Source organism: Maniola jurtina, chromosome 7 (assembly GCF_905333055.1).
Source record: "Maniola jurtina chromosome 7, ilManJurt1.1, whole genome shotgun sequence".
Classification (NCBI taxonomy): domain Eukaryota; kingdom Metazoa; phylum Arthropoda; class Insecta; order Lepidoptera; family Nymphalidae; genus Maniola; species Maniola jurtina.
This window is the reverse complement of record NC_060035.1, coordinates 10,555,219-10,579,726: the sequence shown is the minus strand read 5'-3', so window position 1 is coordinate 10,579,726 and position 24,508 is coordinate 10,555,219. Positions and strand designations below refer to the sequence as shown.

Here is a 24,508-nt window from a genome sequence, read left to right as displayed (position 1 = left end):
AAGTGATAACTTCAGTTTTAGTTAAATGTTGCACCTTATGTACAGAAGGATACTAAGTATGTTCTTAACTTACAGGATTGCTTGAACGCCATCGGCAAACACTTCCACCCAGAATGTTTCAGCTGCGTGTATTGTGGGAAATTATTCGGAAACAATCCGTTCTTCTTAGAAGATGGATTGCCATATTGTGAAGCAGGTAATTTGATCACTATACGATTATTTATTCGTGACAGAAATATTTAAAGAAAAAATGATTAACATTTCGGAAAACATCAGATGCAATTTTTGAAAGGGAAAATATTAATTGATCCTCTAAAAATCTACATGATCTATTATGGGTAAATAAGCGTTTTTAAAAATATGTAAATGATATTTTTTTTGATGATTGAATACCGTGAACGTCTATTTGCCCGGTTGCAGGCAGGAACACTTTGTGTTTGGGCACAGTGATCAGTTTAGGGATGATTCCCGCTACCGTATAATAATAAGATACTCATGCCACGACTGGGAAATTTTCTGTAGTGTCGTGCTCAGACGGAACGAGCGCGCAGGAACCATAAATTATAATTTATACACAGCTGTACAATATTTGGACGCATCCGGGTGCGGGCCGGGCGTAACGTATACCTACGTTCCGGGGTGGATTTTATTTTATTTTATTCATTTATTTGTAATCAACAGCGTTACAGCTAATATAATTTTACGGTTTACCTACGTTACGTTACGCACGGGATTTTAAATCCACGCGAGCGAACGAAGTCTTGAACATCGGTTAGCAATTATACATAAGTATGAAATCACTTACATCCAATTTTCAGACTGGAACGAGTTATTCACGACAAAATGTTTCGCATGCGGGTTCCCCGTGGAGGCGGGCGACAGGTGGGTCGAGGCGCTCAACAATAACTACCACAGTCAGTGCTTCAACTGCACGGTGCGTATGATGCGAGCCTCACTAAATACATACAGAATGACACCTTATATGAGAAAAGTATTTAAAAAAATAAAAATTGAATATGATTTTATGAATAAGACAATCTGCACTGTTTTAAAAATCAAAAATCAACATAAAATAGTCAAAACAGTCGGGATGCTAATCAATGATAATATACTATCATAATATCGAAAATCCACTTATTATACATATTATGAACATATTTTTCATTCCATTTTTTTAATAAGTTTCATTTAAAACGATTCCCTAAAAACTTTTATGTTTTTTACATGCCCACTTATCACAAGCCTCGAAATTATATAATAATTTGAAACTGTAAATTTAATCCGCCAGCAATCGCAGTCAAAGCTCGTCATACGCCGCCATATTGTGTTATTCCCAAATTAACGTGTGTGTGTTTCAAATGTGTGTAAAACATATTAGCTTTTTGTATAAACTGTATATCATTTTCATATAAACACCAGCCTCCCAAAAACTTCGGGATGGTTTATTTTTGCGTAGATGTAGAATTTATTTAGCAGTATTGGTAGAATTAGAAATGCTTGTTTTATGTAAAGTGAATATACAAACCACTTTTTAGCATTGTTTTGGCTATTTTATGTTTTGCGTACCATTAATTGTATATTATTAATTACAACAATAAATATATATTAATCGATTGCTAGTCATTTGTTCTTACACTACGTGTTTATGTAACTAGGTACTTACTACATATTATGATCTTTTGTAATTATAACTTTGTTCCCTACAAATGACTAACAAGGCCTGTAATCTGTTTTTATAAACGTTATATTACTATACGATACATTTCACGATATCAATAATAATTTATACCTTTATATTTATTATTGTAGCCGAGTTCTAGGCAGGTATGTCTTAAACAAACTAAATAAAACAAATATAATTGATTGTTATAGGTGTGCAAAAAGAATCTCGAAGGACAGAGTTTCTTCGCCAAGGGAGGACGACCTTTCTGCAAGTTACACGCCCGCTAGGACTCCTGAGCCATTAATGTATAACTCTGATACTGTTTACTCAATTACTACTTTCCGTCCCGTCTCTACCTCGCCGCATTCGATTCCAGCAACTGATACTCCCGTGCCACAGCGCACGAGGAAATTAGAAACGCCACTCCACTTCGATGGAGGACTGTTTTCTGATATACGGAGTACAGACGGCAAGTTACTTAGCAAGGTAACCGTAGATCGCGTGCACAGCTCCACGCGCCACGACGTCACCGACGCGCCGTTCGCCTTCGAGGCCAGCGACGTGCACGGCAACAAAGACTACGTCGACGACATCCTCAAAACCGAGACCATAACCAACGAAGATGTCATCAAAGTGAAGTTCACGCCCGTGCCCTTCGACCTTGAACTCGACGCTGCACTGCAAAGACCGAGACCACTCACTCCACTCGAATATTTAAAAGATGACTTCGAAGACTTGCAGAGTTACAAAATTGTTAACTCTATGTTCAAAGATAAGTTCCTGAGTCCGAGTTATTTAGGTGATACGGATAGATGTATTAAAAGTACAACAGGTAGTCCAGTGTTGAGAGGGCATAGTCCTCTGGCAAACTTAATCATTTCGGAGCATTTAACTAAGATAGATGGTTACTTGCAAGAAAGTTTAAACTTGTGTTCAGAATCTCAAAACATCGAAAATACAACAAGAATTTCAAATTACGAGGTAGAGACACCAAAGGTAACTCTGGAATTAAAAGAGACCAATTACGATGGTATTGGTGATAGAAGCAACAAAGTTGATTTTAAAAACAGTGATGATAGTTACCATATCGATGAAGGCCGGGATGGAAAGTCTGAAACCAAATCTAAGTTAAACAGTGTCCAAGCAAAACATCCAGGGGTATTAAGCGCTATTTATAATATGCCGATGCATTATCATGCAGCAGTACTCTGTTTCTTATTAATTGTATATAATTTTGTCTATCAGTACATTAAGCAAAATTGCCACGGTAAAAATCAAACTGTAAGCTAAATAAAATGAAAAAAAAAAAAAATTGTTTAAAGATTGTATTGTATAAACTAGTCAAGGAATTTTGGTTTCAAATGGTTATTGAAACTTGTTTTATTTTCCTAAACATACCTGCTAAAAAGGAAGATGTAAATAATGAAAGGTAACACAAAGCCATTTGTTTTAATTTTTTTATTAATTTTTCTATATTCTAACAAATTGGTGCTTCTCACTACTATAAAAAATGCTCGCAAGGATGTGATAATTCACTTCTGTAATTTTTTTATAAGTTTAAGGCTTTGTACACAGCTTCCGGAATGTTTCAGTACTGACACTAACATTAACAGTAGTCATTCATAATACGTCAACTAAATAAAACTTGTGGTTTGAAGTATAATTGGTGCACCAACATTATTGTATTTTATCATAAGATTACCATCAATTTAGGGTTTAAATAAAATACTATTTTATATTATGTCAAAAATGTTAAGTATGTTATTAAGTATTGATTTATATTTTCTTTACCAATATCTAGGTAAATACTATATTCAGGAGGTACATTTCAAAAGAAAGCAAAATCATATTGAAAATTTATAATCCTAGTTTTAAGTACTATTTATTTAGAATTTAAAACAATGCAATCAGTAATTCATAAGAACAATAATTATGTGAGCTTAAATAAAGTATTTTATCTTATCGTGGTATCTTTTACTAAAACTTCAGATTGATTTTCACTATCAAGTATCATAATATCCAGATTCCCTAAAATAGAATATCATCATCATCATTATGGACCCATCACCGGTCCATCCGTCTGTTGTCTGTCAAGAAAAGCTATAGGGTACTTCCCATTGACCTAGAATCATGAAATTTGGCAGGTAGGTAGGCTCTTATAGCACAATTAAAGGAATAAATCCGAAAACCATGAATTTGTGGTTACATCACAGAAAGTAAACTAAAATGTGTTTCAATTTTCAACTACCTATACCAAGAGGTGTAGAAAATGAAAGGGTTTTACCTATATATTCTAAAAACAGATTTTTATGTATAATAGTTTTTAATTTATCACAAAAAAATGTCTGAAAAATTACCTGAGTGCTGAACCCTCAGAGCGCGAGTCTGACTCGCACTTGGCTGGTTTTTTAATATGATTTGAAAGCAAATAAGTTAAGGGCAGGGATGTTGTGTAACAGTAACTGGATTTGTCATAAATATTGCTCAACTGTAGATTTACCCTACTGACATTTATGTTTAATTGTGATGAATGGAAAGTTATTAAGTAACAAAATTAATATCATTAACTGTCACTATTAATATTATTACTTAATAATTTTAAGAAAAAACCAGCCCTAAGTTAATTTTAAAAATAAATTAAAAGCAAATACTTAAAGTAAAGGTATTGAGTAGGTAAGTTTCACATAGGTAATTTATTCTAATATATTTAATTACATTCCAACTAGTACATGTATAAATAAAATTAAATCTCACTCTAAAGATGATGTAATACTTCTTGTGTCATCATCACCAAAAAAGTATGATGAAATTCTGAAATAAAATCACTGATTACGATATTTAAACTTATGTACTTAATAAATAAGGATTGTTATTTAGTAAGAGTGAACCACTAGTGGATCCCTACTTGATTGCGAAATTAATTTATGAAATAATTTTTTTGTTGTGCCTTGTTAGCCACATAAAATTAATTTCTTAAAAACTATTAAAATTTAACGGAAAATATTTTAGTGTAAGAGTTATTACTTTAAGACCTTTAAAGAAAAATTAACTATTGTGGCTATACAGCTAAAAAAAAGTAATGTTTATAAAATTGTTAGGAAGCTTTTAGGTAATAATAATTCTGATTTGATCAGGCTGGACGGCATCTTTCGCCGTATTTGAGACGTGAATATGACGAGCTATTAAACAAGCAGCAACATTTACTAATAATGTCTTTAATTAGGTACCTTTTCCATTCAATTCCCATTCCAATAAAAGTAAAGGTTAAAAATCCATGCCACATAACAGTAAATGTTGATTCAGGTTGTCTCTTATGACCAAAATTCTTGAAACCTCTAGAAATTATTGTCCTGGTCACAGTGGGATTCAACATACTGTTTCTAATAAGATTTTGTACTTGGCGAAATAAAACAAGTCACCTATTTAGTTTAAATTTCTCTTTCAAGTTTGTTTTGAGGACACTGGTTGTATATTAAATATTTTGTTTTGATGTTTGGAATATGTTGGGAACAGAACAGTTAAGTGTAGGGAAGTGTCAAAGTGCTGTCAAATCAAAATATGTTCCACTTTTTTTACGGCTCTGGGTTCTAGCCTTTTTAAATATGCCCCACTTTGTAACATTAGACCACCGATTCACACCGAGTACCACAGTGCGACAAGGAGTAATGGTACAGCACGTTACAGTAACTACGACAAATAAAAATCTTTTGGCACATGAACATGATGTTCTGGTCTGCCCGCGAAATTCAAATCTTATTTGGGTTTTCTCAATTTGTAAACAGCTAATAACTACGACAAAATAGGCTTATGGCATTCTTTTTGCGACAACAATAGTATCATCCCCAGATCCCCACCTATCTATATAAAAACTTTTACTTGAAAGGGTCCAGTTTAAGAAATTAGCTCTAGTATCGACTGTAACTCACAAATTAGTCGATACTAGAGCAAATTTTTTAAACTGGTGCTTATCAAGTAAAGATTTTTATAAAAACCCGTGGAAATGATACTGTCATTGCCGCAACTAGAATGCCATAAGCCTACTTTGTGGTATTAGTTTACAAATTGCGAAAAACCAAATAAAATTTGAATTTCGCGGGCAGACCCGTCGCTTGCCCCCTTTAGATTTTGGTGCCCAGATTTTATTTTGTACCTACCACATTCGATGTGATCGCAAAATCCCAGAAGAAGAAAAGGGCGCCAAAATCTAAAGTTTGGTTACGTTAGATTAGAATTTGGAACATAAAATGTATCCGTGCAATTAGGTTCTATTGGGTAGTTACTATTATCTTCATAATATTATCAGGTGTTTCACTAGTCACTAAACTATAATAAGTTACCTCAGTATTATGTTATGATATCACTAGATTTGCTTAATGAAACGGTCTAATTTAGTTGTCGTTTTAACATCTCCCGGGAGTTAGCCTTATATGCCTAAGCCCTAAGGGATATGACGAACCTTGTTTTACCATTTCGCTGCGACAGACAGCATCCACGCTTTAGAGTATACGCGTCCTAAAATGGCCGTTTTGACGGAATACGGCAAGCGGCCTTTATAATAACTCGCAGCCGAAGCCTTCCATTAGAACCATTTATAGGTTTATTGGAAAAATATACCTTAGTGTTAAAGAAGTTTTTGTATTAATTTATGTCTCACACTGGCCGTCTATTTTGTTCTAATTTTATTTTAAATTTGCAATGTTACTCTAACATGTCTTCTAATAAAAATATGTTTTTCTCAAAGTATAATATTTATTTAATTGAATTTTATCGATCCTAAAACGGACTCTAATATGGTAGCAGAGCGTAATATGGTAGCAGATCGAAAATAAATTCAAGAATTATTTTAGAGCAGAGATAAGCTATAATTTCTATTTTCTTTAAAAATTTTAACAAGATTTATCAAAATGTCGTCTTCATGGAATTCATCCACGAGCTTCAAAATTGATATTGGTCGTTTAGAAGGAAAGGAAAATTGGACAACATGGCGCTGCAAGGTACTGTTAATGCTAAGAGGTAGGTACTGCTGGATGTTTAGATGCGATAAATGGCAATCTAAACAAACCAAAGGAACCAGATAGCACAGCATCAGCAGAAGACTTTGATTCTTATCAAAAAGCTCTGAGAACATACAATGAGATAAACAATACTGCAATGTTCATTTTAATGGCTAATATGTCAGATGCTACTCTACAGAAAGTGATGAGATTCACAAATGCTAAACAGGTTTTAGACCTGAGGCATTTTCGAATTTCCAAGTTGAGCCTGCTGGGCTGGGAGTCGAATCTTATGCATTCCATTGTTCTGGAAGTGTCTCCAGAAGAGTACGTCTTATTGAAATTATTGCCTTTGTACTCTCACAAGTCAAAGCTGATAGCATATTATTACTTCATGGCTGAGCCTGGAGACCAGAGCCAGACTGAACTTTGGTTGTATTAATAAAATGGTCACGATTTTGTCTGCTTGACGCTCGTCTGATCAGAAGTAAGAATTAGGAAGGTAGCTAGCTCTCCATAAGTATATTTAGCTCAGACCCCCGCAATCACAACTTATGAACCGACTTCGAATTCGGCGGAGCGCTGTTGGTCAGCGCGCATCAGTAAAGTAATCAGTTTTAATCCTTTGCTTTACGGCCATTAGCGAGCGTTAGTTAATGTCAGGAAGAACCTTTGATTTAGCGATCTATTTTGTAAAGGTGCATGACACAGCTACGCCTCAATTGTCCGACTGTCAAATCTTTCATCCTACTTTGTTAAGTACAAGAAGAGGAAATAAAAATCAAAAATACGTTAACTCAATTTATTCAAATGAAACCAATTTAACCTCTAATCTTTGAATAGAACAATTTGAGCTGAATAAAACATTCAGACAGTACCTAACTCAAATGAATTTTAATTCAAACACATGTTTCAGAAAATATGAATATAGTTTAAAGGCGGTCTTATTTAATCTTACTTCTAGGTGTTTTTCTAAATTAACTAGCTTAAGAGCAAGCGTGAGTAGCTTTTCTCCATACAAACGTATTCTCCTGTTTCCTTCGTGGATAATGTCTCTAGAGCAATGATTTTTTTCACAAAAATCTAGGTCTCATTAATGCGTGCCTGTATGTTTTCCTTTTTTCCAAAACATAATCACGAAAATAAATATGACAATCCGAAAACCCGAAAAAATCGCCAGTTTCAACCGTCAGGTTCAGACGACTGTTATACAAATTTGATAAGTTTTTAACAAAAAAGCAAAACATAGGAGCAAAGATATACTTTTCCTCTAAATTTTGGTATAAGAACCATCGAGATCTGTCCAGTTTTGAAGAAGGAAACAGCAAAATACGAAACGTCTTTTGGTCGAGGTTTTTGTAGGTAAAATCAGCCTGAGCTGCAGTTGTCCCTTTCGCAGTTTACGGGGGCAGGTTGGAGGTGAGGGAGGGTAAAGCTTACACGTACACTAATAGGGAAGTGGCACTTGATCATATTTTTATCGATACTCTAGTGATGTACACCGATGTCGATACTTACACGATACAATGATTATTTTTATTTATTATCGTGTGATTGTAAGTATTATTTTTTATTGTTGAAGCAGGGTTGAGATACTTTATATCGCGATTGCAATCATTTATTTTTAACCGACTTCCAAAAAAGGAGGAGGTTCTCAATTCGTCGGAATCTTGTTTTTTAATGTATGTTCCCCGATTACTCAAAGACCCTTAGACCGATTGGGATTTTTTTTTTTTGTTTGAAAGGGTATTGTGCAGGTGGTCCCATATGAATTTGGTTAAGATCTGATGAATTTCTTCGGAGATGGAGAACAGAACTCCTCAATGGATAAGAGCAAATTGCTCGCGATCAGTGTAATAGCTTAGTAAACAGTAGGCTTTAACTGGGCATAGCATATTATAGTACAGTGGGGCCACTAAAAGTTGTGAAATAAAAAAAAATCAAAAGAAAAATAAAACCGACTTCAAAAATCACACACACTAAAAAGTAAAAAATAATTTTTGTTTAGCTACACGTGTAATGTACCTACTACCTAGGTATGAAGGAGGGCGAGCTTCACTCTTGGATTTCTAATTTTGTTATGCTCGCTCATTTATGTACTCATAAATAAACGAGTTTTATTCCCATGTCTTCCACTCATTATAGATAGACAAACAATTTCTCTGAAATAAAAAATAAAATTATCAGGCAGGTACAATAAGTATGTGGGTATCTATGTATTACCTACAATTTAGGCAGTACCTAATAAGGTATAAGTACGTGCGTAGCTGATACCCGCAGCTTCGCCCGCGTGGATTTAGGTTTTTAAAAATCCCGTAGGAACTTTTGATTTACAAGGACAAAAGTAGCCGCTCCGTAATAGCCGGTTCCCAGGATGCAACTTGTTTCTTTACCACGTAAAAACATTAAACGGATGATCCTTTAAAAATCCCAAGGGATCACCAGAATTTAGGAATGCAATTCCTTACAGCATCAGGGGAGCCCAACTCCTCGAGGTCATCGACAAAGTGTTTACTTGGTATAGATATCTACAATATCAATTTATAACCGACAGTTTCTAAATCCCATCACCTTTAGTGGTGCCTCAATAGCTCAACCGGTAAAGGAGTGGACTGAAAACCGAAAGGTCGACGGTTCAAACCCCGCACGTTGCACTATTGTCGTACCTACTCCTAGCACAAGCCTAACGCTTAGTTGGAGAGGAAAGGGGAATATTAGTCATTTAACATGGCTAATATTCTTTGAAAAAAAAAATTGTATGGAACAATGTCGCAAAGTTCCTTTATCGATTAAAAAAAAATACGCAAATCGGTTCAGAAATCTCGGATATATCAGTCATAGTACATAGGTAGAAAAACACAACTCCTTCATTTTTGAAAGTCGGTTCAAAAAGTAGCCTTTGTGACTCCCAGGTCAATCCGCTACTTGTTTGTGAAAATCCCGTCAAAATCAGTTCAGCCGTTCCGTAGATTAGCCCGTTCAAACAGACAGACAGACAGACCGACAGTCAAAAGCTTTAAAAACGTGTGATTCAGTTATGGTACCGTTTAAATAAGCTGATACTCAATATGAGGTAGTTATTTCGAAATTACAGACAGACACTCCAATTTTATTTATAAAAAAAATTAAATATGTATATATACCCTTCTAATATTATAAATGTAAAAGTTGGATGTTTGCATGTTTGTTACTCAATCACGCAAAAACGGCTGAACGGATTTGGATGAAATTTGGAATGAAGATAGATTATATCTGGGTTTTTATCCCGGAAAATCAAAGAGTTCCCACGGGATTTTTAAAAACCTAATTCCACGCGGATGAAGTCGCGGGCATCAGCTATATAGTATACAGGCATATATAGTATACAGTGTGTTTTTTTTATCTTGGACAGTATGGGGAAATCTGTAACTATAGAAGATACATGGAAAGCATCTTAGCAACCATTTGCTCTTTTTTTATGAAAATAATTTTGGTGGAGTAAATTTTTGGTCAAGCGTGAGTTGTCCATAAAAATCAATGAAATTGACAATTATTTTAATACCGATCGACTCAGTTTCATGTAAGGATCATTTCATTGTTTGGAAAGAAAAAAATCGGGACAGCAGAAGTTGGTCAAATTTTAGTAAATGATTTTTCATACAATTTCTAAGTACCTAACTGTTAGGTAGGTAGGTAAGGTAACCTAATAATACTAGTGGTTTTCAATAAATGTTCAACTCTCAATGCACAACTCACGCTTGACCAAAAAATTGATTCCACCAAAATTGTTTTCATAAAAAGAGAGCAAATGGTTTCTAAGACGCTTTCTTTGTATCTTCTATGGTTTCAGATTTCCCCATACTGTCCAAGTTAAAAAAAACACACTGTATAGTATATAGTATTATAGTATTAGTAGTAAAAGTATAGATAATATCATAAAATAAATGAAATAGTTACTTATAAAATATAAGTAGGTAACAAAATTATACTTGCCTACGATTTTTCTTCAGTCGATGAAACAATTACACAAAATCCGATATTCAAGCCGAGTCAAAACAGTGAAGCAAAGATTCAAGTCCGTTAACAATAGCCAAATCAATAATAAGAGCGGGTAGGTAAGTTTAGGTATTAGAGTAACGCAAGCTGCAGTCGTCGACATCCACATCCGACTAAAAGCAAAGCAAGCGATCGGCGGAGGCGCGGGTTGGGAGGGGCGAGGGTGAGCGTGGGAAGCGGGCGGCCGGCACACAAATACACTACTCGTTCACACATTGATAACTCGTTTGGTACTCATGTGATCGGGCGCAGCGCGACGGCAACAGTTTCTTCCAATACCTACTCGATAAATTTCTTTCGTCTCAGGTATGCTCTTAAGTACTAAAATAAAAATAGCTTATGTACAAAATAATATGTAACGAATTCTGTTAAATGCAAACTATTATTTATTTACATTTTGCCTGAAGTAATAACATATATCAGTTGAAAAATTATTATTATTGTAACGAAAAGAAGTTTTATCATACATATTCTTTTTGCTTTGTTTTTATATAAAAATATAAAATTAATCACCTATTCTGTATTAATGTCCTTATTTATAATAATTCACCAAGATAAACACAATAATGCAGAATAGAAAATTATTCTATTAATAATCTTTCTATTGCAATTTCTATTTTTTTAAATTTCATTTTCACATAGCTCTCAAGCAGGAAGCTATGAGTCAATTACTTCTATGTTATGTATACTGTTTGTATATTATCATACATACTATGATAAATAATTATTATTAGCGATAGCAACATTTACGTGTACGTACACACTAGATGAGTTATTCTGAATAAAAATCGTGTTCTAAGCTGTCAAAACTAGTTATGAGACGACACTGGACATCGTGATTACTTTATGACTAACTGGCAAAAGTATGTTACAGCATGCAAATTTTTTTGCTCAGAATGACCTATCTATATCCTATCCACGGAAAGAAGTAAATATAGCCTATAGGGCTGTCTCTTTTACGTAATCCCATACGAATGACAGAAACGAAAATCTCCGTGGGCGTTAATCATTTTGAGTCCCCAACCAATCACAAACCAGTTTTCAAAAAACATTCCAAAATTGAATTCGAAAATGTTTTCAAAACCTTTGAAATTCAATTCGAAAACAGTTACGTTTGTGATTGGTTGGTGAATCAAAATGGTTAACTAACGCCCACTGAGATTCTAGACTAGTAATAGAGAGAGCCCTATGCTAACTTTTTCCCATTGATACAGTACCTATAGTGTGTAGGACAGAGGCATTGCATAGCAATTAATTACTAAGTACTTATGTAAAATGATAGGCAACAAGTTAATGAGTAATGATAAAATGACAGTACGGAGTTTAATGACACTTGTCTAAAACTGTTAATCTTCAAACTTGATGGAATGGACAGCTGTGTCGATGGCACCGCCGCGGTATGAACCTCGTTTTTTCTTAGTTTTCTCATGTTTGAATGACTTTCCACGTGTATGTTTCAAGTCTAGGCTGGCGCGCTCACCCCACGATCCGCGAGCTCCACCCTATAGCGAATAGAAAACACACATAGGTATAAGCGCGCAAAACAACAAGTGTAATCCGAATACGAGCCGTAATGGCTGCAAATTGTACAAAAACAATCACAGCCGGGCTTGGGTATTTAATACTTAGTCTATGGCTTACGCAAACTGCCTGTTGCAACTTCAGATTGGACTTCAAATATCTATACTAATATTCTAAAGAGGTTTTTGTAAGTTTGTTTGTAGGTAATCTCTGGAACTACTGAACTGATTGTGAAAATTCTTTCACCAGTAAAAAACTACATTATTACTGAGCGACATCTGGTGTGGGTCATTTTGCTTTCAAAAATAAAGAGAATTACGAAATTATAGTGGGGTATGGAAATTACAATATTTAACTACATAGGGGCTATGTTACATGACATTGTTACATGTTTTTCAAAGGAAGACCATCGTCATTTTGAAAATGTCGAACTTATAGTTGAGAATTCTGTATAGTTCTACTTAATAAGCTTTACGTACCTAATTATAGTATTTTTGTAGATTTCTTTAAAAATCAAAACAGGCCAATGCAAACCAAGCGAAAAAAAGTTTGCTAACTAGAATAGTTACGAATTGCTTTGACGATGGTCTTCACATTCGAAATGCGTAGTACATTATAGTTAAAGTGCAATACCCTCACCTTTAATCAAACACAATCTTTTTATTTTGAGAATTATTGTCTCCTCCATCAAAGCTCTTTCTATCTTTGAATCCTCCTTTATTGAATCCACCCCTGTCACCGCCCCAAGAGTGTCTGTCCCCGCGCCCGCCCCTGTCGCCTCCGCGTCCGCCCCTGTCGAACCCGCCCCGGCCGCCGCGCCCGCCACGATCGAATCCGCCGCGCCCGCCCCGGTCGCCCCCGCGTCCGAACCCGCCCCTGCCGCCTCGTCCGCCTCTGTCGTTAAAGCCGCCCCGGCCTCCTCTGTCGTTAAAGCCGCCCCGTCCTCTAAAGCCACCTCCCCGCCCCCCTCTATCGTCAAAGCCCCCGCGGCCGCGGAAGCCGCCGCGATTGAACCCCCCGCGACCCCTGTCTTGCCATCCACCGGACCTGTTGCCCTGGCCCTCTTCCCCATCTTCGTCCTCTCCGTTTTCACCCTCCTGATGGAGAGATATCGTATAAAACACCAAGACAACCCTGTGTAATTACCGTGCGACGAAAAAGTAAATGCCCGAAAGAATAAGCCGAGACGTATCCCAAAAATACTGAATCGCGTCGTCGATTGGCGATTACATGGAGTTGCCTTGGCTTTATGATTTTTAGGGCATTTACCTTAGCTTCAAACGAATTGTCCTTAAGCCGAGGGTCCACTTCGACCTTCTCACTTAGGACTCTCCGGAAAGGAGTCGGCTTAGTGTTCACTTCAACAGTTTTTTCATTGGGTGTAGAAACTACATTGGTTCCCTAGAAGCAAGTGAGCATCACACAAAATGAGTACATTTTGATGCAACAAACAATTATTTATCATCAACAGTTGTGTTTGTTTATTGATTGATTTACTATAGTTAGCATTTGGCTGCTACCTGCCTTGATGGCAAATAAAAATGCAATGGTGAACATCTTGATATTCAAAAAGTATATTATGCTAAAGCAAAATCTCCTGAAAACCAGAAATTTACCCAATGGTTTGTGGTTCAGTTGAGACTGGTGACTGATAAAAAGTTAATACATTCTTATTTTGTTGGCAATAGTACACCTTTCACACTCACACTAATTACTTCTACACTAAATAAAAATATAAGTTGTAACTAATAAAAATTCAAAACTAAAATTACTATCATCTTGTGTTAGAATTTGTATTTACCTTAACAAAGTTGTTGTATGGCTTTTTGGGATTAGGATCTTCTCCGCCCGATGCTTTCCGTTTCTTCCCCTGGAAACCATTTTGCATAGCCTGCAATAAATTAAATCCAATTTACTACTCAAAATATAGTATAAACCTTTCACAGTGCATACATTTTGAGAACTCACTCGCCATATTTCTGTCTGTCAGTCATGTCAACTGTCATGTGAAAAGCAGTTTTAGTTCTTACCATACATTTGACATTTGACATTCTTCAGAACCATACATTTGACATTATAATTTTAAGTATTATGTAAACTGTTTGGACCTAAATAAATAAAATTAATTTAAACTAAACTACATGCTAGGCTCCATCTCCACAGGCGAGGGAATCGCAACTAGCCCAACCAACTATTGCCAGAGATATTATTGCCTTGTGGAGATTGGTCTACAGTGAGAGTATAGCCATGATTCTCTTCTCCGTGGAGATGACGCCTTAAGGGCTTCTGAAATGATCAAGCGACTTGATCTCAAGCAGGTAATTTTGCACATTCATTTTTATCATTAGCATTGTACCAAAAGGTTACTAGAACCTGTTTTGCTTCCTTTTTTTGTACTTTAGATGAAGGTTCTTCGTCACTATCATCACTAGAGTCTGCTTGCCTCTTGGCAGCTGCTTTTGGTTTATCTTCATCACTGTCATCTGATGATTCCTCTTTGGCCTTAGCTTTCGGAGTGGCTGTGGGGGTTTTTTTTGGTTTTTCATCTTCACTACTGTCATCACTGTCAGAAGAGGATTGTTTTTTGACTGGCTTAGCTTGAGCTTTTACTTGAGGCTTTTTAGTTTTTTCGTCTTCACTACTGTCACTGTCATCTGATGAAGACTGTTTTTTGGCAGCTGGCTTCACTGGTGTAGGTTGAGGTTTTTGCACAACCTTAGCTGTTTTTGATGGTTCATCATCACTATCGTCAGAGGAGGATTCTTGTTTTTTAACTGGAGTAGCTTTTGCTGCTGGTTTAGCAGCCTGTTTCTGTGCCGGTTTCTTGTCATCATCGCTGCTATCGTCACTATCCTCAGATGAGGATTCTGGTTTTTTATTTACCTTACCTATAGGTTTGGCTGCAGGGGCTTGAAGTTTGGGAATAACCTTGGGTTTCTCTTTTTCATCACTACTATCCTCATCAGATGATGACTCCTGTTTCTTTGCTGCAGGGGGTTTGGCAGGTGTTACCTGAGGCTTTGCAGCCGATTTTTGAGGAGTTTTTGTCTTTTCATCTTCAGAGTCGTCACTATCATCTGAAGAATCTTTAGCTTTAGGCTTTGCAACCGGTTTAGTAGCTGCTTGCTTTGGTGGTTGTTTCTGAGCTGGTTTTGATGGTTCATCATCACTGCTATCACTATCCGAGGATGATTCTTGTTTCTTGGGCTTTTGAGCCGGTTTGACTTGAGGAGTAATTGGTTTGGCTTGAGGATTTGGTTTTCCTTTACCTTTCTCAAATTCACTGTCACTATCATCTGACGATGATTCCTGTTTCTTGGCAGGTGTAACCTGGGGTTTGGCTGCTGCTACAGGTTTGCTTGCAGGTTTCTTAGTATTTTCATCATCACTGCTGTCTTCACTGCCTGATGAGGAATCAGCTTTTTTGACTGGAGGTTTTTGTGGAGAACCTTTTGCTGGAGGAGCACCTTTTCCTTTATTAACATTATTCTGCGTTTTGGGCTTTTCATCTTCACTGCTATCTGAGCTATCATCTGAAGAATCCTTCTTTTTAACAGTTTTTGGGACAGCAGTAACAGGCTGAGGTTTGATGGGTTGCTTTGTAGGTTTTGCTGTGGCATCGTCTTCACTGTCACTGTCGTCTGATGACTCTGCTTTCTTAGCTGCTGCTTTATTATTCACAACATTATTGACCTGTAATTAAATGTTAACCTTAACACAAATGTAAAATTGATGAATACATTAGTAATTCTTAAACTGCTATCAGAGGTAGTGACGAAACATATAATGCTATCATTGGTATTCAATAGAAGTATATCATCATTTTGAGAACATTTGTTTTGTTGCATCAAAAGGTTAAAGCATAGTAAGCATAATATTAAAAGTATACTTATTTACTTAATTTTTCCCCTTTTAATTTATGACAATGTTTTAAAATATTACCTTTGCAGGTTGTTTTGGTTTTTCATCTTCAGAACTATCGGAATCTGATGATTCCTGTTTCTTCACAGCAGGAACACTTTTGGAGTTATTTAAAGCAGTGGGTTTTTTTTGTTCTTCCTCACTGTCTGAATCATCCGAGCTAAAATATTAAGTAATTTATTATTTTTGAAAATTATTCCTAGTTATAAATATTAAGAGTAAAGCATTTAACACAACCCTATGGCATGAGTAGTAGTTCAGTAATCAGTTAATACTTTACCAAAAAGGAGGATTTTAGAAACGATAAGAATAGTTTTAAAAATGGTTTATTTGTTTTGTTAAATATTTTTCAGATCTCCATATTTTAGATCACATATTATCATTTTTAAAAAATAGTGATGGAAATCTTCACTACTATACTTAGCAATCTGCATGCATTGATACCTAATGTATTAGGTTAACAATCTAAGGGAATTGTACTGCATGGTGAAATATTTGAAAGTGAAAATTGTTTAGCCAACATTAACACAATTATGAGTTCCTAAGAACCTAATGTGGGTCACAAATTATTTATGTTTACTAATAATTCACAAAACAGATATCAATCTGCCAAAACAATTAGTGCAACCAGAAGTTGCAACATGGCAGTTTGTACAGGTCATAGAATATACAAGCTCAGCTGAGATCTGCTTTTGTAAAATGTTCAGTCATACGCTTTGTATTCAGATTGGACCACTTGTTTTACATACTCTAAAAGTTATAGTTCTTAGAAATTATCATACCTATCTGCAGGCTTTTTAGCATCCTGTACAGGCTTAATATTAATTTTCTTAACCTGAGAAATAATATCAAGCAACGATGGCAAATTCTTTGTTCTCGGTTTCTGAAATGAAAAAATATGTCAAAGATTATCCATTCCTAAACAAAATATTCTTGTACTTCTTTTACCCATATTTGAGTTACACTGACTGCCACCTCACTAGTAAAATCCTCATAGAGTAAATAATTTGAATCTGGTGGTAAAATAAAACAGTAAGTACCAGCTACAACATGAAACTTTCAGATACTAAATTTAGCTACTCAATGCAGCCAAATTTAGCACTAACATTCGAGCAGCCATGGCCTTTTACAATGTGTGGATGTAATTAACACAACCTAATGTAGTATATTTTCACTTAATTGTGCAACATTAAATTATAGGAAAATGTATATTTTATTTTATTTATAGCTTTGTTATTTAACACTATAAAATTGATATTTGTGATTTAACTTTAGTCTCATAATGATGTATTTGATTACTATAAACTAAACTTAACAGAGAATCAAAAGGTTAACTAAAATTTTAATCGGGAAGGCCCTACAACTATCTCTTGATGAAGAACAGGGGGTAAACATAGAGAGGTACTTTAAAAATAGTCTTCGAAGTTCAAATCACAAGTTTATCTAATGAAATAAAAGAAATTGATGGCAGTTGATTTCAAGGTGTGATTACAGATGAACAGTTATAGTGAATAGTAAAACAAATTAAAAAACACGTGTGATGACGACCACCAGAGACACACGTGGTCGCCCTCTTGGTTAGCACTTACCGCCTTTGTTTTTGTCAAAAACTTGTCTGCCAATGATTTATCTACAGTTAAAAGAAATTGGTGAACCAACGATAAAGCCTCGGCTTGTAATTCTGGAGAAACACTCATTTTTAGGTATTTTGTCGAAAACTTGGCCGGCATAAAGAAATACCACAGCCGCACGACTTCTTGTCAACCACCGACCAGAAACAAAAGAAGACGCACTAGTTCATAGACTATAAATAGCTTACTAAAATGGCGGGCGGAGGCGAGGAATGTATATAAAGTGTCCCATTCATGTAATTTATCTTTTTTCTCACTCTCTCTATAAAATACAATAGCCAAACAATGGATTTATCAATGGTGGCCCCTGCCCTCTCTTTCTTACAATTCTACGTTTACGAGAGTTCAGTGGGGTGGGAGGCCGGAAAAGGACGTGACGTAGTAAAACCACAGACCATTAATCCGTGTAAAACTCTTGCCAGACGAAAAAAAAAAAAAAAAAAAAAAAAAAAAAAAAAAAAAAAAAAACCTAGAGATCACAGACCATGCTAGATGAGGTCGAAACGCTTGGAATTTGCGAAAAAGTAAACAAAATTTCAGTGAAAAAAATGTATTTTCATTAAAAATCTTTTTACACTACCACCGGTTCGGAATGCATGAGAAGAACCGGCAAGAAACTCAACAGCTGTTTTTTTTTTGTATAAAATTTGTTATGTATTTCTCTTGAGTCTGTTGCGTCAAATTTCATTGATTGTAGTTTCTTCAATGCATTATTCCAAAATTCTAAATGAGTTGAATTCAAGGACAAAGCGTTAGATAGTTCGCCTCTAGTATGACCGGCACAGTTCAGGCTGTCAAACAAATCGTTAATGAATAAGATGATTTCAGCAGTGAAGAAACCATTATCAATGTTCACAGATGGAACACTATAATTATGTACTAATTGCAGATCTTCATATGTCTTCATCCTGTTCTGTAAGGCTGCAAACACCTCTCTGCTGAAGACTTGTGCAGCAAATTTGACCTGTAAATTTGAAAGTTGCAATATTACAAAGAGCCACAGAGAAGAAAAGAAGAAGTTGCAATATGATTACAATTAAAAATACTGGAGGCAATGCTTGGTGCCTATATAATAGGTTTTACGCGCAACCAACAAACAAACATACTTTCACATTTATGATATGGGTAGCGATTATGACAATGCGCTAACCACAAAGAGCAGCAGCCTAATAGTTAAGACTAATCCACACTAGTGTAGTGTAGGCCTAAGCCCTTCTGATTCTGAGAGCAGACCTGTTCTCAGTAGTGGGCTGGCAATGGGTTGAGATGATGTGCGCAAGACGTCACAAGGTGTGTTTCAAGCTTAAAACTTAAGTTTGAGCAAAGTCCTTTGACTTTGACCACCATATAGATCTCAGCCTAAGTGAGGAATTTCACAGTGGAAACATTTCTTAATCTCATTAGTAATTAAAAACCAGCCAAGTGCGAGTCAGGCTCGCGCAACAAGGCTCCGTACTACAGTCGTATTTTTTTGACATTTTGCATGATAGTTCAAAAACTATGATGCATAAAAATAAATAAAAATCTGTTTTTAGAATGCACAGGATAAGACCTTTTATATGATACCTACCCCACTTGATATAGTTATCTTACTTCAAAAATTGTAAATACTAATTATTTATTAGTTCATGACCACAATTTAATTTTTTTTTGTTTGATGTAACCACAAATTTTATAATAACTGTGATAGCCTAGTCACTACTGGTTAGGACGTCCGCCTTCAAATCGGAGATCCTATAAGAGTTCCGTTTTTCCTTTTGAGGTATGGAACCCTAAAAATTGTACGCGGACGAAGTCACGGGCAACTGCTAGTAATTTATATATGTATACTATGATAAGTGGTGATAGCCTAGTGGTTGAGATTACAGCCTCTTATACAGAGGGTAGAAGCTTCAATCTCAGACACACACCTCTAACTTTTCGGTGTTATGTGCATTTTAGGTAATTAAGGTTTCTTTAAAGGTGAAGGAGTACATCGTGAAGAAACCTGAATGCATGCCTACTCAGTAGTGGGCTGGCGATAAGATGATAATAAACAAATAAAATATTTACTGACCTTCATTTTGTCATAAGAGTTTGGTTTAATATGCTTGTCGGTTAATTTGGTAGTTCTCGCACGACCCTGTGCGCCATCTGAAGCATACACCATTTCGATGTAGTTCCATTGCGCACGCTGGGTTCCAATCAGCAAGTCCTTCTTCTGGAAATTATTGCGAAAACATTTTAGTAGGTGCGGAACATCATACATGTGGTATAATTTATTTTTGTCTATCATATAATGAAAGATATTTGGGTCATCATTTTTAACATTTCATTCCCCACACGTAGCTTTTGCTTACGAGGGGTCTCATTTTGACCTAAACGAACTCTAGGAATTAAATCTGACTTTACATGGGACTTATGACGTCTAGAATGTGATTTTACACGTACTGGAGTTCTTTGTATGGCAGATATAACATCAGAAGGCATGGTGTTAGATGGAAGAGGACTCAGTTGACCAACTGTTAGTTCTGGCTCTGTAGATTGGTTTTGAGTTTCTGTACTTGTACTACAGGAATGTACTACATTTGTAGTTATAGAATCTGTCATAGAATCAGACTGTACGTAAAAATCAGGTTCAGTAGTTTCTTTATTTATTTGAGAAGCCACACACTGGACTTGCTCATTACTTGGTGTAACAATACTCTGATTGTTAGGTTCAAAATCACGTTCAGTAATATCTCTACTTTGAACACTTGGGACTTGATCATTTGTAGGTGGAAAAACAGATTGTTTATTGTAATCAAAGTCAGTTTGAACATTAACTGTGTCTATCAGAGAGACTGATGGATTAACAATTCTTACACTGAGAGGTTGGCCAGATTGAAGAGGAAATACTTCCAAAAATTGCTCGTTTCGAGAAGATGTAGCTATATTTTGCTTAGGCAGATGCAATGTAGGAATTGCATCTGCCGTTAGTCTGTGAGATTTAACATGTTGAGGTAAAAAATGAAGTTCGCAAATCTTAACATTCTCTAATGACTTACGGGAATATTTGCGAAGAAATGGACATCGAACTAACCATGCCTTCCAAGTTACCTTCGTAAACGGTACCTTGCGTAAATTGGAGGTGTTTTTACACCCAGGAACACAACACTGCCTCATCGCGAATAAATTTTAGCACTTGAGGACAAAAATTCTGTTTACGCTATCTTTAAGCAATAGATTGCCCTAAGATCACATTTTAGCAGAATACCAAGCGTAAATCATACTATAGGTACATCTTTTACACAAAACAAACTAAAAAAGAATTAGGAAATAATAAATATAAAAGGATCCTGTTAAAACTGAAGCGAAGCACCGGGTCCAATTTTTCAAATTATCGCACCAATAAATTCGTTTAGAAAAAATGGAGGTCAAGATGAATGGTGAAAATTATTGATTATTGTTGAAAATGACACACAACAGCCATGTTTTTTTTTTTCGTTTAATCTTAACTTATTGGCTAATTCGAAATAGTGGTGGCTTCTTATTGGCTCATTCAAATGCAAATAGCCAATAAAAATTTACGTGCATTTCAAATGAACCAATTAAATTCGATTATATACTGAGATCTAGTATATATACTCTCATTATATACAAATCAAATGTACATAGTCGGGTAGAACGAGACAAAAGGAGCCACGGTTCAAAACGAGAGGGATGGACTGATGCATCTACTTCGCCCTCGACTTGACAGGCCCTGTTGTCAACAGATAAAAGAAATAAGAATAAAAAAAAGTGAAACTGGAAGTGGAAATCACAGACTAAGTTACAGACCAATGACGGAAATGTCGAACCGTTTGACTCATGTTTGACTTTACAATTTTGAATTTCGTCTGTGTTGGTGTTAGCTGGCGGGCGTGCTCTGCCTTTTTGGAGTGTTTTTTTTTTTTTTTGTTATTAACTGATTGGAAAGCGCTCTAAGGGGGTGCCGTGCGTATGTCGGCGAGCGCCGGCACAGATGGGGTTCATACTTGTATATGTAGTTTAACTAACTTGTTACAAATAACTACAAACTTGACATTGGCTAATCTTTTTAAGGCCAGACGAGAGAGAGAGAGAGAGAAAAAAGACTATAATTGAAAAAATGTTGGTAGCACTGGTATTTTTTTTATAATTCACGTTTACTGCTCTGGATTCTTAGTGGCATTGAACAAAGAATTAAGGTGGACTAACAGCCGATCACACAGCAATGCACCATAAATAGCTTTCTATAGACCTTCAACACTAAAATTAAAACAAAAAACTATATAAAACTCATAATATTCGGAATGAACATCGATTAATTGATAATAGTCCATGGCAGTGAATTATTATCACAAAGGCACAGATATTTGTGCCCAACAAAAAAAGCTGAAGTAACTATGAAAAAGACGAAAAAAAATTGTGTTTATCACTTTTCAGAGCTTATCCATCATAGATTATCTACTATATTACTAGAGATAGATGTGCGACTCCAGATTTATTTTTCCAAGTAACGCGTGTGCTCTCATCTAAAGGGCACTAATAGCGCGCAAGGCGTGCGAAAGCGCGAAACAATTTAAATGCTATTTCTATGTACTGTACTAGCATATATCATATTGTTTGAAGATTTTTGAACATGTTTTAAACAAACATTATTAATTTCATTAACGTTTGTTTAAACCATGTGTAAAAATATAAATTATATATTACGTATATCTATTGGCATATGGCACCACAAGCGATTTTTAATTTGCGATTTTTTAATGTTCTGAAGTTGCACTCCTATGTTATCCATGTTATCCATATTCCATACACTCAGCTTGCTCTAACAAGGTACACTCGGAAAAATAATTCGCTTGGCAGAGCATACTAATGCGCGCGTATGTATACAAACACGATACACACAAAGATACGACCCGATGCTATCCGATAATAGATACACTCACACTTACTACACTCACTCACACTTCTAGATAACCTTACCAGTCGTATAGGGTTGCAAATTTCACATTCGTCAACATAGTTCTGATGGCCGAGTGGTAATAGTGTTGAAGTTCTTAAATATGGCGTGAGTTCTAATCCTAGTGGGGGATTGCTTTTTTATTTTTGCAATTATTTATTTTGTCTTCTTTATACAGTCAAAATTATCATACTTTCAAACAATATAATTATAAGCAAGAAAAAACAAAAATAATAACACTTTTCTATTTTAGAAGTTATTTATTTGTCTTTTGTGCAGTTCATAAATTATTATAATAAGCAAGAAATAAATAAGACGCTTGTCAAAAAATTAACACATCAAGTTAACAGAAGGTATACAAAAGAGGAAAAAAAATTGACATACTTTATCTACTCCTATTACTCCTATAGTAATTTAAAACCAATATCGATGTGAAGTATGCTAAAAGTCGGTCAAGTATGAACGTAATGTTTTATTTACGTTTTGGGTTACTTTTAGGTTTGTGAGATGAATCAACATGTTAATTACTTAGTTAGAAATCAAAATCAATTATAACTTCTAACTGCAATAACAATAACATCACTCACAAATAGAATTAAATTAATTACCTATACTTTATTTAATAATGTATAAAGGTAGGCCACCCTCGTAAGCTATTACTTTTTGTAATCGACTCGTCATGTTAGTAACCATATTCCAGCAAGTCTATGCTGCCCCACAGAGACTCCCAGGTTGAAGTTACCACTTTATTCAAAGTATAATATATCGTTTACCTGTTGTTCTATTATTATAGTATTTTACGTCCATCCTTGTCCGACTCAAAAGATTTTTCATTATTAAAAATAACAACGTAATTACATCAGTCAAAGTTTATATATTTCATTGCAAAATGAAAGTCTATGGTCCTGGTGCAAACCATTCGTAATATTTTCTTCGTAATGTATTCCGGCCGCACGCAAATGCTTCCGCACAGTTTGTAGAACTACATTGTGCTTGGTCGCTGTCAACCAAATTTTTAAAAAGGAATCCACGCTATGCATTGCAACGATTTCTTGGTGGTGATGTGACTCCATCTTATAAGCTGATGGTTTGGGCCCAGGTCAACAATTGTCTACATGCCCCGTTTCTCCGTAGTGACAGACCCACAAGCGCACGGTATTCATCTGTAAATGATTATATCCTGGATTAATACATAGGTTACTTTTTATCCCGGAAAATTAATGAGTTCCACCGGATTTTTAATAACCTGTATACACGGGAATGAAGTCGCGGGCATCAACTAGTATTTAGTATATTGGTTACATTGTTATATTATAATGCGTCTGATTAAAAGTATTAAATGGACTAAAAACATTACGCTAACATTTAGAAAATACTAAATGCACATAAGTAAAACCATAAACATAATTTCAATACGAGTAGGTTATATTTGTTTACTTACCGATATCATCGATTTCGGTTATCGAAATATTCCGCTCAAATAACAATCTCTGCTTTTTAAACAAAGATAAATAAATGTTCCATGGTGGTGAGAAGTTCAGTAGTTATTCAGTGTGAAAAATAACACAATACACCATAAATGAATTCACTACTAGGATTTATTAATCCGCGTGCTCAAGTTCTATTTGACAATAATTTATAAAATAGGTAGGGTAGATTTAAAAAATGGGACATCAACTTGATATTGCCATTCTGTAATCTATAGGTATACCTACACCGCATAATTTATCGTTTTGTGGGTTCGAAACATTTCAGTGATGAATAGACCTTAACTGTCTTGTTTTAAAGCTTAAATTCG

At 35.4% G+C, this 24,508-nt stretch overlaps 2 protein-coding genes and 1 long non-coding RNA gene across 9 annotated transcripts in view; 1 reads left to right on the top strand and 2 right to left on the bottom strand.

The window, feature by feature from the left end:
* LOC123867007 (PDZ and LIM domain protein Zasp) overlaps positions 1 to 2,096 on the top strand; it is a 41,656-nt gene extending 39,560 nt beyond the window's left edge. For all 7 annotated transcript variants that reach the window (XM_045908837.1, XM_045908836.1, XM_045908839.1 and 4 more), the window contains 3 exons: positions 76 to 196; positions 819 to 934; positions 1,873 to 2,096. In XM_045908837.1, the coding sequence (XP_045764793.1) occupies positions 76 to 196; positions 819 to 934; positions 1,873 to 1,950 (315 nt within the window). In that variant the 3' untranslated portion in view covers positions 1,951 to 2,096. The remainder of the gene's footprint in view (positions 1 to 75; positions 197 to 818; positions 935 to 1,872) is intronic.
* Positions 2,097 to 3,051: 955 nt separating this feature from the next.
* LOC123867010 lies at positions 3,052 to 5,189 on the bottom strand. The gene is made up of 2 exons (XR_006796310.1): positions 4,891 to 5,189; positions 3,052 to 4,474 (listed from the first exon to the last, which is right to left on the bottom strand). It is a non-coding gene; the product is annotated as an uncharacterized LOC123867010 (long non-coding RNA).
* A 6,793-nt stretch (positions 5,190 to 11,982) lies between these two features.
* LOC123867009 (nucleolar protein dao-5) lies at positions 11,983 to 21,514 on the bottom strand. The gene is made up of 8 exons (XM_045908840.1): positions 21,490 to 21,514; positions 17,724 to 17,891; positions 16,917 to 17,017; positions 16,156 to 16,294; positions 14,587 to 15,906; positions 14,015 to 14,104; positions 12,853 to 13,310; positions 11,983 to 12,194 (listed from the first exon to the last, which is right to left on the bottom strand). The coding sequence occupies exons 2-7, from the start codon at positions 17,862 to 17,864 to the stop codon at positions 12,855 to 12,857; spliced, it is 2,247 nt and encodes a 748-aa protein (XP_045764796.1). The 5' UTR covers positions 17,865 to 17,891; positions 21,490 to 21,514; the 3' UTR covers positions 11,983 to 12,194; positions 12,853 to 12,854.
* Between the last annotated feature and the right edge of the window lie 2,994 nt (positions 21,515 to 24,508).

Coding starts and splice junctions, on each gene's coding strand:
- LOC123867009 (XM_045908840.1), bottom strand. CDS start 17,864: ATGCCGGCCAAGTTTTCGACAAAATACCTAAAAATGAGTGTTTCTCCA. Junction 14,105..14,586: donor AAAAAAAGGAAGCAAAACAG/GTTCTAGTAACC, acceptor AATTTATTGCAG/GCTATGCAAAATGGTTTCCA. Junction 13,311..14,014: donor CATACAACAACTTTGTTAAG/GTAAATACAAAT, acceptor TCTCTCCATCAG/GAGGGTGAAAACGGAGAGGA.